Below are 12,286 nucleotides of genomic sequence, written 5' to 3'. Positions count from 1 at the left end.
GCAAGGGCATGGGAAAAGACTGACAACTAAAATTCTAGTTAAATCACCTAGAAGCTAGCAGTTACTTACATGCTGACAGACCTTGCCCTAATTAGCTATGCTGTTTAAATTAGCTGAAAGCTGCAATATATAACAAGAAAGAGAAACTCAAAAAATCAACTTGTTAAAAGAATACAAAAATAAATCATCTTTCAGTTTGCTGCTGCATAAATGCAAGGGTATTTCAGGTAAACTGGCAAATATCCTTGGAAGGGTTTAAACAGCACTAAATTCTATATATAGCATACGTATAGAATATGAAGAAGAAGCATTTTTCTGCCTATACAGTTCTTGAAGTTTCTTGGATTTCAAAATGTATACGAAAAGATCTACTAAAAGTCACGTATGACATTAACATGACTGTAAGTACCTTAAGGTCTTGCCTTATTGCTAGCACCTCAGACTCTTTCCCATAAAGATCCAACTGCAGCTTCTCCATGCTTTCCTTATTTTTTTCATGGCTCTTCTGTAAGTCTGCTAACTTGACTTTCTCCGCTTTAAGCTCCTGTGCTGACAAAATAGACTGCTGTTGCAGTTTATTCTCCAGTTCTGCCTGAAACGTAAGCATAGGAAGTTTCAATTACAGTTACAGTCAGTAAAGCTTAATCATTTTAATAAATTGCATTTCTACTGCAAGGCAAGATTTTTTCCCACTTATGAAATAGCACTTCAGTAATCTGGTATTTGTGATTTTACAGTAATATTTTGTAAGCAATCTGACAGCAAAATTTAATTCACAACAAAAAACAGTGAAACACATTAAGACCAAACATTAAAAATCTTAAGAATATTTTCAAGTGTTTCAAGTTTCTGGCTGTGATAGAGATAATTTTCTTCACAGTATCTAGTATGTTTTGGATTTGTACTGAAAACAGTGTTAATAATACAAATATGCTTTAGCTATTGTTGAGCAGCGCTCACACAGAGTCAAGGCCTTTTCTGCCTCTCATACCACCCACCAGCGAGTGGGCTGAGGATGCACAAGGAGTTGAGAGGGGACACAGCTGACCCCAGCTGATCAAAGGGATATTCCAGACCACATGGAGTCATGCTCAGCAGATAAAGCTGGGGAAGAGTAAGGGGGTGATGTTCAAAGTTACAATGTTTGTCTTCCCACGTAACATTTATACGTAATGGAGCCCAGCTGTCCTGGAGATGGCTGAACACCTGCCTGATGAGGTGCAGTGGTAAATTAATTCCTTGTCTTGTTTTGCTTGTGCATGTGGCTTCTATTTTACCTATTAAACTGTCTACATTCCAAACCATGATTTTTTGCATTTTTATCCCTTCCATTCCTCTCCCCCATCCCAACAGAGGGGAGTGAGCAAGCAGCTGTATGGTACTTAGTCATTGGCTGGGGTTAAACCACTACACCAAGTCCTAAATCCTAAAGTTTCCACAGACTGACTAAATACGATCATGTAGCATAGGGCAACCAAAACTGGAGCAACATTTAACAGTGGATGGCACAGAATGTAACATTTCCTAATGCTGTGAGACATTTGAACTCTTTCCATTATAGTTTATGAGTTTCATACTGTCACTCAGATAAATTCTTCTGGTATAAGAGAAGACTTGATTTAAAATTGTCACAGAAGTTCCAAAACACTGTAGAGTATGTCTAAACCACTCTCACAAAATTCTACTGCTTTACGGAAAATGTCAACTTTTGCTTCATAGCATGATCATGAAGCAAAATAAACACATTCAATCCAGTCATTTTTATTACTTTACTGAAACTCAATTCCTACCAAATTCATATATCAACACTGGTTTGTTTTACTTTATTATTGTTGTTAATGTTGTTTGTATCTCCAACAGCTCTGAAGACCTTGTTTCTACATCCTGACCTTATCTACTACAACAAACAGCTGTTTATCATACAGACACCGAAATAAAAGCTGCAGCATTTATCTGAGAAATTTATATTAATTTTCTTACAGGAGTATGAGAGGCCAGTCTTACCTTTTCTAAAAGGGCAGTTTTTAATTCAGCTTGCAGTGTTTCACTATGTTTTTTCTTCTGCTCAAAAGATTCCTTTAACTCTCTCAGCCTTCCCTGGAGATGCTGCTCACTTTTTTCTTTCTCCTTCAGAAGACCCTGAATTTCCAGTATTTGTGTTCTTGCTGCATCAAGTTCTATCGACAACTGCTTAGAAATCTATATTCAGAAATATTAAATAACTGCATATAATTTTAATCAATTTTTTTATGAAAGGATTAAAAAAAGTAGGACATGGTAATACCAAGTAACTGTTTCACTAATGAAAAAACCTGAAGGGTTGTAAAATCCCCACAGCTAAGATTTGTGCGACACAGAAAGGTAGGACTAAAACCTGTATGTTAAAGCTTCATGTTATCACCTAGGAAATTTTAGCACCACCTTATTTCAGTGCCCCAGTTAGGTTACAATTTGAGAACTGCAACCTCTTTATCCCTCATCAGTCCCAGCATGTGATACTGAAAATTAATCTTTTAAATACTTATTATTACTGATTTCTGGATTTTCGAAACCAAACAGACAGCTTACCCCCTCCTTTTTTTCCAGTGAGTTTTTCAATTCATTCCTCTCTTTAGCTACAGACTCTGTTTGGACCTGGAGCTGCTGTTTTAACTCTTGGCAAGATTTTTCCTAAGAAAGATAAGAAAATATTCATGTGAGCTTCTAAGATGGGGTACCAGATATTTCTGCAGGATCTACAAAGCCTTGAAAAATCATGCTTTCCTTTCCAGTGAAAGAGCTTTCCTTCTCAGCTGCAGACATATTTTCAGCTCAAAACTCTTTAAAACTTTCACAGTGGTAACTCTAAGCTGAACACAGCTGATACCCTGTACTAACAAATGCAGCCATGTGCCGAAGAGTTTTTCCAATTACGGATAGTCTCCCTCTTTGAAGCTGCTGTTGGCAGCCCTTCTCCTTCTTGTGGAAAGCAGTAGGCTCATCACTCTCCTCAGGATTCAGAATTTCTTGATGTTCGAAAACTCATGAGCAAAGTACATTTGCGGGAGTTGTATTCAAATACAACTACATTTTAAGCCCAAATACCATGGACTTAAAAGACAGTGGCAAGCCTCCAAATGACTACGGAATTAGAAGCAGAATCTGGACTCCTATCTTTAAGTCTAAACTGGGGAGCAAATCCTTCAAGTTTTTAGGAGAAACAAATATTTAAACAGCAGTAACTAAGTAAAGCAAATAAAAAGGCTTATCTGAAAAAAGTGAAGAGTAAAGGAAAAAGTTATTTTTAACTAGGAGCAAGATTTTTTTTTAGATCAGAATAAAAGCAGCTCTGAACGAGTTCTGGGAAATGGTGACATGTAAGATGAGAAGGAAATGGGAAAGACACCCCTACCATGTCTGAGGCAGGGGTGTCAGAACAACTGCATAAGAAAATCTATAAAATATGTACTCATACAGTGCCCACTCATAGTGCCAACAAAGCAAGAGAGAGAAAGAAAGCATATTTTAAGGCTAGTGAGAGTTCACTTCTTTACCATAGTAGGTTGTTCAGGTGATCAAGCACTTGTTATACCACCACTTGAGAGACCTTTCCAAAACTTAAATAGTTCTAGCACTCCGATAACACCTTAAGGCCTCTCCACAAACAACAGATGATATTACTCTGCCAGCATGTCAAGTGCACAGGAAGGCTGTATATACAAAGACTCCAGAAACAAAGCTCATATGGCCTTAGCAAAATAAATTATTCTTCAATATGGTGACAGCTTAGCAAAGGGCTTATAACTTTGTGTTGTTATAATAAGGCTGATGTACTTTTTAGAAAAGGGACATTTCCCATCAATTTGTTTCACTGCTTGTCTCCATTTAGTTTCTTCACCACATTAAAGGCATGCAGCAAGAAAAAGGGATCACAGTGTGTGATGTTGACTACTGTGAAGATCCAGACAAAAATTTAAGGTAGGACACATATACAAACTAACAAAAATCACAATTTGTTTTCCTTAAGGCAATTAATTTTCATGCATTGTAATTGTATGTACACTCTTTTCAGACAGAAAGCAAAATCATTTTATCAGACTATAAATTCACCAAAGTTAGCATATAATGAAAGAAACTACTAACCATTTCTGCCATGGCTGCTTTTGCTTTTTGTGCTTCTTTTTCTAACTCTTCCTTTCTTTTTTTGAAGGATTCAGAACTTTTGGAGAGCTTATCTTTGGTAGCTGTAAGATCCTTTATTAGAGCATCCTTCTCTGATTTCACTTGTTGCAGCTCTGATAATGCTGTTTGCATTTTACAATCTAATTCTTTGAGTTGCTTACTAGTATCTTGGTTTGATTTTTCCAGGTTTTGTTTGAGGCTGGCCTTCTCCTCCTCCTGCTTTGAAATTTGCTTTTTTGCTTGTTCAAGGGCTTCAGACTTCTTCTGCAAATCCAATTTAGTATTAGACATCCTACAAATACAAAGGGAAAAATAGTATTATTTGGTTTTAAATTCTTCTCCACAGCTCCTTTGTACCATTAATGTCTCTATTATTTAATATATTAACTGTAGAAGTACTTCAAAGCATACCACCTTCATCCAGAGCATAAGCATTCTGTCCCCCTGAGGAAGACATACCAACAACTTTAAAAACTATTTTGAGATAGACTTTTCCTCCTCAACTATAATGAGCAGAAACTACCCCTTTACTGTTTATGCATAAAGTGCAAACTAGTCTCTGCAAAAAGTTGCAAGGCTATGGATACTTAAAGATGAACCTCAGTGTTTAGATACCTAATGTTTAGATAGCTGACATTAAGCACAGTGAATGCTCTGAAGATGCAAACTGAATCAAAGCAGTCAGTGATTCACATGAGACAACATGGCAGATGGAGTCTGCACGGCATAGAGTGAAAGAAAACGTGGGATAAAATTCAGTTCTTGTAGCAAAGGGGACATACCACTTATCTATGATTTTCAGAAATCACAGCAGAGAAAACCAAAATTCCAACACTAGTCCAAACTACTCTAGTTCTATGTCTGACTTTGAAAAGCATAATAACACAGGAAATGCGTACGCTTCTCTTGCTGCTTCAAGTTGTTTACTCAGTTCTGTTGTTCGGAGGTCTAATTCTGTGGATCGCTGTCGCTGCTGCTGTAACTCCTGAAGAGCTTGTTCTTTGCTTGCTTTAGCATCAAGAATGTCAGCTTCAAGTTTCTGACATATAAAAATAAAAAATTAGAGCTATCAGAACACAAACAACAAAATCAAAATAGCAGTAAAAAAGAAAAAGTCATCTAGTCTGAGAGTAGCATTTATTGTAGCTAGTCTTCACTGCAGAAAGCAGTCACAGTGCTTGCACATTGTCTACCTATTTCATTAGTTTCTATTTGTCTTTCATTATTTAGTTCCTGCAAACCTCTTGCTCCTCCAGAACTGAACTATTTTGGTAAAATATTTAAAATCATCTTTAAATTAAAAGCCAAGCAGTCATTTTACTGCAAAGAAATAGATAAAAAGCACGTATCTTTAAAGAGCTTATTGAAAACACCTATATAAAGAAAGGCCATACACAGTGCTCAACTTTGGGGCCATGTTCCTATCCACCACTGAGTAGTTTCAGCAGTTTCAAATGACTGCGCATTTACATATCCCAAGAACTCTGCTATTCTTTATAACAAAAGCAAAGACACAAACTATACTGGTGAAAAAATCCTATGCTCATCTGGAAGAGGTTTTTATTGGTTTGTTTGGGGTTTTGTTTTGGGCTCTAGCTGTTTGGGGGGAGAGCAGGAGGGTGGTTTTGTTGGGTTGTTTGGTGGTGGTTTTTTTTCTGAAGGTGGTTCTTCATTTACTTGAAGTATAAAAGAACACAGGAGTCTTCAGTAAATGTGCACTGCTTAGACTCTTCAACGCACTGGCAGTTTTACAGGCACTTCTGCTTTCACACAGTGGCCATAAAATAAAACGGACAAGTTTTTCCAAGAAAATTCCTGAGGGCTCTTTGTTTTCCATTTTTTTTAAAATACCATGCATTCAACTGGAATGATCCCAAAGAATGGCAATGACGCTAAGGTTTTACACAGAATTGCATTCCTGTTGACAGCATCAACAACCCTGCACTGTTTCACACTTCAGCTGCCAGGAACCTCATAAAATCTTGTGCAAGCAAGCACTGTATTCCTCCCAAACATTTGTGTCTGTCGGTTACTTGTGACATTTTTGTAACAGGATGAGAAATAAAAACACAAATCAAAGGGAGTGGGAAAAAAAACCCAGTGTGCAAAAGAAGAGAGCAACGGAAACACAAAATAACTATGCTGGTATACATTGTATGACAGGTTTTTTTTAATAGCATTGGATTAAAATTTCTTATGAGGAGAACAATCTTATTTATTTTCTATAGAGCACATGAGAGTCAAAAAACTCTATGCTCAGTCTTGAGCACAGAGATTGCTAATCTCCCTCAAAACAGACAGGTAACACTGCAAAGGCAATTTTGCATTGCTCCCAAAGCCCTGTACCATATGCTTTTATGTATTGTGAATTTTGACTGCCAAACTTTGTAACAAATATTGAACAAAGGTTAAATCTCAAATTTAAAAGCTCTCAAGCACGAGGACTAATTCACATCCTTAACTGAACATACCAGTATCTCCAAACACCAAAAGGTTCTGCAAACCTCCTGCCAGGATTATTTAAAAGAAAAACTGATTCCAAAACTAGAATGCAAAATTCAAGATCAAGTTAGAAGAAAAACACAATAAATAAATCTTGATTAAAAGCCTCTGTAGAAGCTCACTGAAATGCTTTGGAAATGAACAAACCAAAGAAGCAAAACTTGGGCTAACCAATGTTAGCACATATTCCCTACTACCATTTTCAAAGTGTTAAAACTGGGAACTTGAAGACTCTAATTTTGGGATATATTCATATTCCCTCTCATAACACTTCCCAGGTATCACAGAGGTTGGTAGAAGCACATGTACAGGAAAACGACAGTACAGTGGCAATATCCTAATCCTATCTTCTTACTGTGATAAACTAGAACAGAAGAAGAGGAGAATAGGATTAAATGGTGGATCAGGAAACACAAGTGAAAAAGAAAACCTACAAAAGTGGTATTGATATAATCCTTCCCCCCTAATTTGAGCACAGCTTTAAACACATGCTACCAAACAGTGGAGAATATCAGTTTTTGTACTTAGATACTGTGTTCAGTACAAACCTTAAGCTGTCCCTCTAGGTCTTCAGTTTTCTGTTCTAAATAAAGACTTTTCTCTTTGTACTCTTTGAGACTGGCTTCCAGTTGAGCACAGTACTCCTGCTTGTCATTCAGCTTAGCTGTAACTTGATCCAGCTGAACGCTGACCTTATTTAACTCCTGAGGTAAAATAAAAGTATGACAGTTGTTAGTTTTTAAATAACTTCAAAAATTACTAATGTCATATATGATTTAAATGATGTAATGTGTTCCAATTAAAAAGGGAAATAATGTTTTTTTTTTATTCTGACGGGCAGGAAATTGAGAGGAGAAACACAATCGTGCACAAATTCTCTCTGTTAAACTGACAAAGTTTCTTTTAAAGGCTCGATATTCCTCTCAAACTTTACAGGCTGTGGGCTAAATCTTAACAAAGGTGTTTGAAGTTACAAATGGAAGAGAAATTGTAGGTAATAAATGCCACTGGATCTTGCACTTAATGGACCAGTAACTAGAAAGTAACATTATGAAGCCCTAGAGAAATTTTTTGCTGTCTTCATGAAATCGAGCACCACTGAAGAGGAAAGCCAATACCATGTGGAGTCAATTCTCCAAATACCAGAGATGATTTCAAACCATTTGGTTCAACACAAACAACACGAGCACATTCACCTTGTAACCACTATTATGACAGCTACATCAAAACTCGCTGCTTTCCAACCAAGCTGATTTATTTATTAATTAATTATTTAGTAGTTGGGGAAGAAAAGAAAGTCTTCTGCTTACAGCAATTAATTGCATTCCCACACTAAAAAAATGGTGCTATGTTAGCATCTGCTGGATGTTTCCATGAAGACCCCAGCAGCACTGATTCTAACAATGCAAATATTAGATTCAGCATCCGGTGGAATGCATCACTAGGATTAACACACATTAAAACATGCAATTTTAGCAACAGCCTTTGTACAGAATTACACCCAATAGGCCAGCTTTGATTCTGAACCATATTCCACAGCAAAGAGTGGATTATTTATACTACAAAATACAAGTAAATTATTTATACTATAAAACATACCTGGTTCAGATGACAGCAAAGAGAACTAAATACTTATCACATGGTTAAAATATCCTAAATTATTATTTCCAAATCGTAGAATCATAGAATGGTTAGGGTTGGAAAGGACCTTAAAATCATCTAGTTCCAACCCCCTTGCCATGGGCAGCAACATCTCACACTAGACCACACCACCCATGGTTCTGTCCAACCTGGCCTTGAACACCACCAGATATGGAGCGTTTACCACTTCTTTGGGCAAACCATTCCAGTGCCTCACCACCCTCACAGTAAAGAACTTCTGCCTTTCTGATCTTCCCCTATTTAAGTTTAAATCCATTACCCCTTGTCCTATCACTACAGTCCCTGATGAAGAGTTCCTCTCTGGCATCCATGTAGGTGCCCTTCAGATACTGGAAAGCTGCTATGAGGTCTCCACGCAGCCTTCTCTTCTCCAGGCTGAACAGCCCCAACTTCCTCAGCCTGTAATTGTACAGGATGTGCTCCAGCCCCTTGATCACCATCCTTTGTGTAGAGGCATACAAACCAAGCTCCGAATAAATCCAGGTCATTGGCTGGAGCAGATGGGGTAGCTCTGCATTGCTCCGAGCATTCACTACAGGTGCTGGCAACTGACTGGTACCACTGGGATGGATCGGTGCCCTCCTCCCCCATCAAATCTATATGCAACAAGTGCATGTTCACATGTTTATTCAGTTTGCAAACAGACTATTCTGAGGTTTTTAAGTAGTTTTTTCAGTAACAGAGAAACTTTATATGTTGATTATAACCTGTTGCTTATCTTGCAGTGCATGCTGGGCAGTGTCCAGGTGATTCTGAAGATCTGCTCTTTGAGCAGCTTTCGATGCTTCTGCTGAAAGTAGCAATTCAGTCTTTGCTTTTACCTGAAAGACAAGTTGTATTTCAGTACAACATCTATTTTACCATGGCTCATTTTAATTTTCTTTATACTTGTCAGTAAGTTTAATAGTAAAATCAGTAGGTTTTATGTGCTAGCATAAAAAAAAAAAAAGGAAAGAAACTCTTCTCAAGGTTTAGACCAATATTAGGATTTTAAGCCACAGAGTTCTTCTCTTTACCTGCTAACAAAAATAATGGGATATCCTTATTGCATTCACACCTATGCATACCATGATAGCCTCAGACTACATGCACACTACAGGGCCTTCAAACCTTCAAAATTCTTAAAAGCAAAAAGAATAAGAAACAAAAAAAAAAAATGCTTCCACACGTATGCTACCTCTGCTTCTACCTGCCTGTTTGCGAGCAACCTCCCTTCCTTCCAAAACACACAGCAAACCAAATTTTGAAGGTGGGTATGACTGGTGTTGGAGCAAAGTGGCAATATTCAGGGTCACCTGCTCTTGTGGCTTACTATTTTTCTTCCTACTAGAAATGCAACTTCTCTGAAGGCTGTAAGGAAGCTCACATTGTCTTAAAAAGCAGCTGTAACAGCTCATAGATCATAGGAAAAACAGCCCAGACAGAGCAGTGAAGCCTAGTAAAAATGGCACAAAACTACACTGGAAGAAATTCCTAGACCTGTTTGGAAACTGTATAACACTAATAACAAAAAACATCAGAGTGCATTAATCCAACAACAACAGTACTAGCTGCTCCAAGTGTACCAAGGCAAGAACTTCTGGCTAAATGCTGTTTGTTCTTTGAGATAGCTGAACACAATTAGCAGCTTTTTAGCTTAAGCAGAACTTAACAGTAGGAGAGCCCCCATTGAGTCCATGCTAGGAAATTTCCTTGTTTAATAAATTAAACTGACAACAAGGTGTCCTGCACTTTTTTTTGTTTTATTTTTGACAAAGACACCAGCATAGGAAACGTCGAAGCAACAACAACATCTTAGTGACACAACAGACTTTCACTCTGGTGCACAGAATCCAGGACTGATAATAGCTGGGTTTTGGATCCTGCTCTTTTTATTTAATCATAACAAATATAAGAAGAGATGCTAGAAGACAGATTTTTCCCAGCTCAAGTACTAACAATTTTTTTTTAATTTACAAAACCAACCGAACAAACAACAAAACCAATATAGAGACCCAAAAAAAACCACCAAAACCAAACAAACAAAAAGAAAAAAAACAAACAAACACTTGCCACACTTGCCATCTATTCTGTTCGGAATCCACTTACATTTTCCTCAATTTTATCTGCCTTATTCTACTTCATTTATCTGTTAGTAGAAACATGAATTTTTCCCAAATGACTTTGTACATTCTCTGGAAAGAACACAGCAATTGCATGCAGAATTTATCATCACCAGGCACTCCACAGTTCCATTACCTGTACATCAAGTTGTGATACTTTCTCTTTACTTTCATTTAGCTGGCTGGTTAGTTCAGTGATGTTTGCTTCTAGGGAAAGCACACGGTCTTGAGCAGCTCTTAGATGTGCCTTTTGCTCCTGTACTTGCTCATGCAAATTCTCTTGGGCTTGTTTATGACTTTCTGATTGATTCTTCAGCTTCTCTGTCAGCTGAGTTACCTGCAGTGAAAAAAAAAGTAAGTAGAAGAGAAAGCTGGAACAGCAAGTCCAAGGAAGTCATAAATCTTCTGAATTTTAGCATGTCTTGTCATGGCTCTGGAGACTCGACGCTATCACATTTCTTTTTCTGAACTGTTACAGTAAAGTTATATTGCAGACTATACCAGAGGTTAAACAGGTTACCAGCTGAAAATAAAAGCAAAAGGGTGTCATCAGTTTGGCCTTACGGTAACAAAACCAAAACACCAAGGAGACAACAGATCCAGGCTAAACTGAGTTTTGGCTTTGGCGTTGAAAGCTGGAATTAAACATCTTTTTAAAATAAGAGAAACAAACATGTACATGTATCAAAAAAAAATATTTGCAAGCACATATTACTAGAGTATGCACATAGGAAACATCTAGGAATTCCTTCCCCTATGCTGATAGCAAGGAAGTCACCAAAACACAAGTCCTGTGAAACGTACATTAAGATCTTTAAAGGAAGTGTCACAGAAGCAGCAAAATACAGGAAAGTTTAGCATTATACCTGATGAACTAGGAAAAAAAATGAAAACAGAATTCAGTAATGAGAATGAAACCAGTCTTCAAAAAGAAACAAGTCTTTGAGTTCGTACCTGTATTTGCAATGCATGGTTCTTCTCTTGTAGCTGGTTAAGAACTGCTGTTTCTCCTTCACCAGCTTGAATTTTTGCATATAAGTCCTCTCTTTCCTTTTCTAGCAGAGAGATGTTTTCCTTGCTTTTCTGAAGCAAAGCCTCAAGATTTTGAATTTTTTGGTCCTTATCTCCAATTTGTCGCAGTACTTGCTCCAAATCATTCTAGAAAATCGCATAATAGCTTCCTTAGTTATAACGATTTTAGAGGTTATACCTAATGCATAAGATGTTGGACAAATTTATTAAACACTTTCTGTATATTCTCTTCTAGATCTGAAAGTTAATTTACTGAAACTAATATAAGTCATGGAAGTCACTATTACAGAGAAAACATCTTTAAAATAATGAAATCCTGAAATACACTTTGACATGATGATACATAATCATGCTACCTGGGCTTCTCGTAGTTTTGCTGTAGTATTTTGCTGAAGCGTCTGCTGTTCCTGGTGCTGCTGTTTTGCCTTATCTAATTGATGTTGCAATTCCGTGGAATTTGCTGCTTTTTCCTTCAGCTGAAAAAAAAAAAACAACCCAAAAAACAGACAAATCAGACTGATGAGTGAACAAGCACCATGCAGTAAGCCAGTAGTTCTCCATGTTCCTTCTAACGCTAAAAGATTTTAGTCTAAACATGAATCTTTGAAACATGGTATAAAAATAGAACTGTGTAATGCTAGTTAAAGAATCAAAATCTAACCAAAGCATTTATTACTATTAATAAATGAGATCCTGTATCACACATATGTATTTTAGCTCTCAAAAATCTAAAACGTAAGAGATATTTAGTATGTTTTTTTTCCAATATTTGTCAAGCTGTAAAAAGACTGATAATATCGGTATCTGTAAAATGACATTATTATTAC

General features: G+C 37.0%; 1 protein-coding gene across 4 annotated transcripts in view; it reads right to left on the bottom strand.

Moving 5' to 3' along the window:
- EEA1 (early endosome antigen 1) overlaps nucleotides 1-12,286 on the bottom strand; it is a 69,075-nt gene that overhangs the window by 12,810 nt on the left and 43,979 nt on the right. For all 4 annotated transcript variants that reach the window (XM_062633500.1, XM_062633509.1, XM_062633522.1 and 1 more), the window contains 10 exons: nucleotides 11,816-11,935; nucleotides 11,382-11,585; nucleotides 10,564-10,764; nucleotides 9,033-9,146; nucleotides 7,212-7,367; nucleotides 5,061-5,200; nucleotides 4,123-4,453; nucleotides 2,569-2,670; nucleotides 2,005-2,199; nucleotides 410-592 (listed from right to left, as the gene is read on the bottom strand). In XM_062633500.1, the coding sequence (XP_062489484.1) occupies nucleotides 410-592; nucleotides 2,005-2,199; nucleotides 2,569-2,670; nucleotides 4,123-4,453; nucleotides 5,061-5,200; nucleotides 7,212-7,367; nucleotides 9,033-9,146; nucleotides 10,564-10,764; nucleotides 11,382-11,585; nucleotides 11,816-11,935 (1,746 nt within the window). The remainder of the gene's footprint in view (nucleotides 1-409; nucleotides 593-2,004; nucleotides 2,200-2,568; nucleotides 2,671-4,122; nucleotides 4,454-5,060; nucleotides 5,201-7,211; nucleotides 7,368-9,032; nucleotides 9,147-10,563; nucleotides 10,765-11,381; nucleotides 11,586-11,815; nucleotides 11,936-12,286) is intronic.

The sequence above is a fragment of the Pezoporus occidentalis genome, unplaced genomic scaffold (genome assembly GCF_034315485.1).
Source record: "Pezoporus occidentalis ecotype Australia unplaced genomic scaffold, CSIRO_AGI_Poc_V1 ctg112, whole genome shotgun sequence".
In the NCBI taxonomy this organism is placed as follows: domain Eukaryota; kingdom Metazoa; phylum Chordata; class Aves; order Psittaciformes; family Psittacidae; genus Pezoporus; species Pezoporus occidentalis.
Note: the sequence above shows the minus strand (reverse complement) of the source record. Positions and strands in the feature narration are given on the sequence as shown.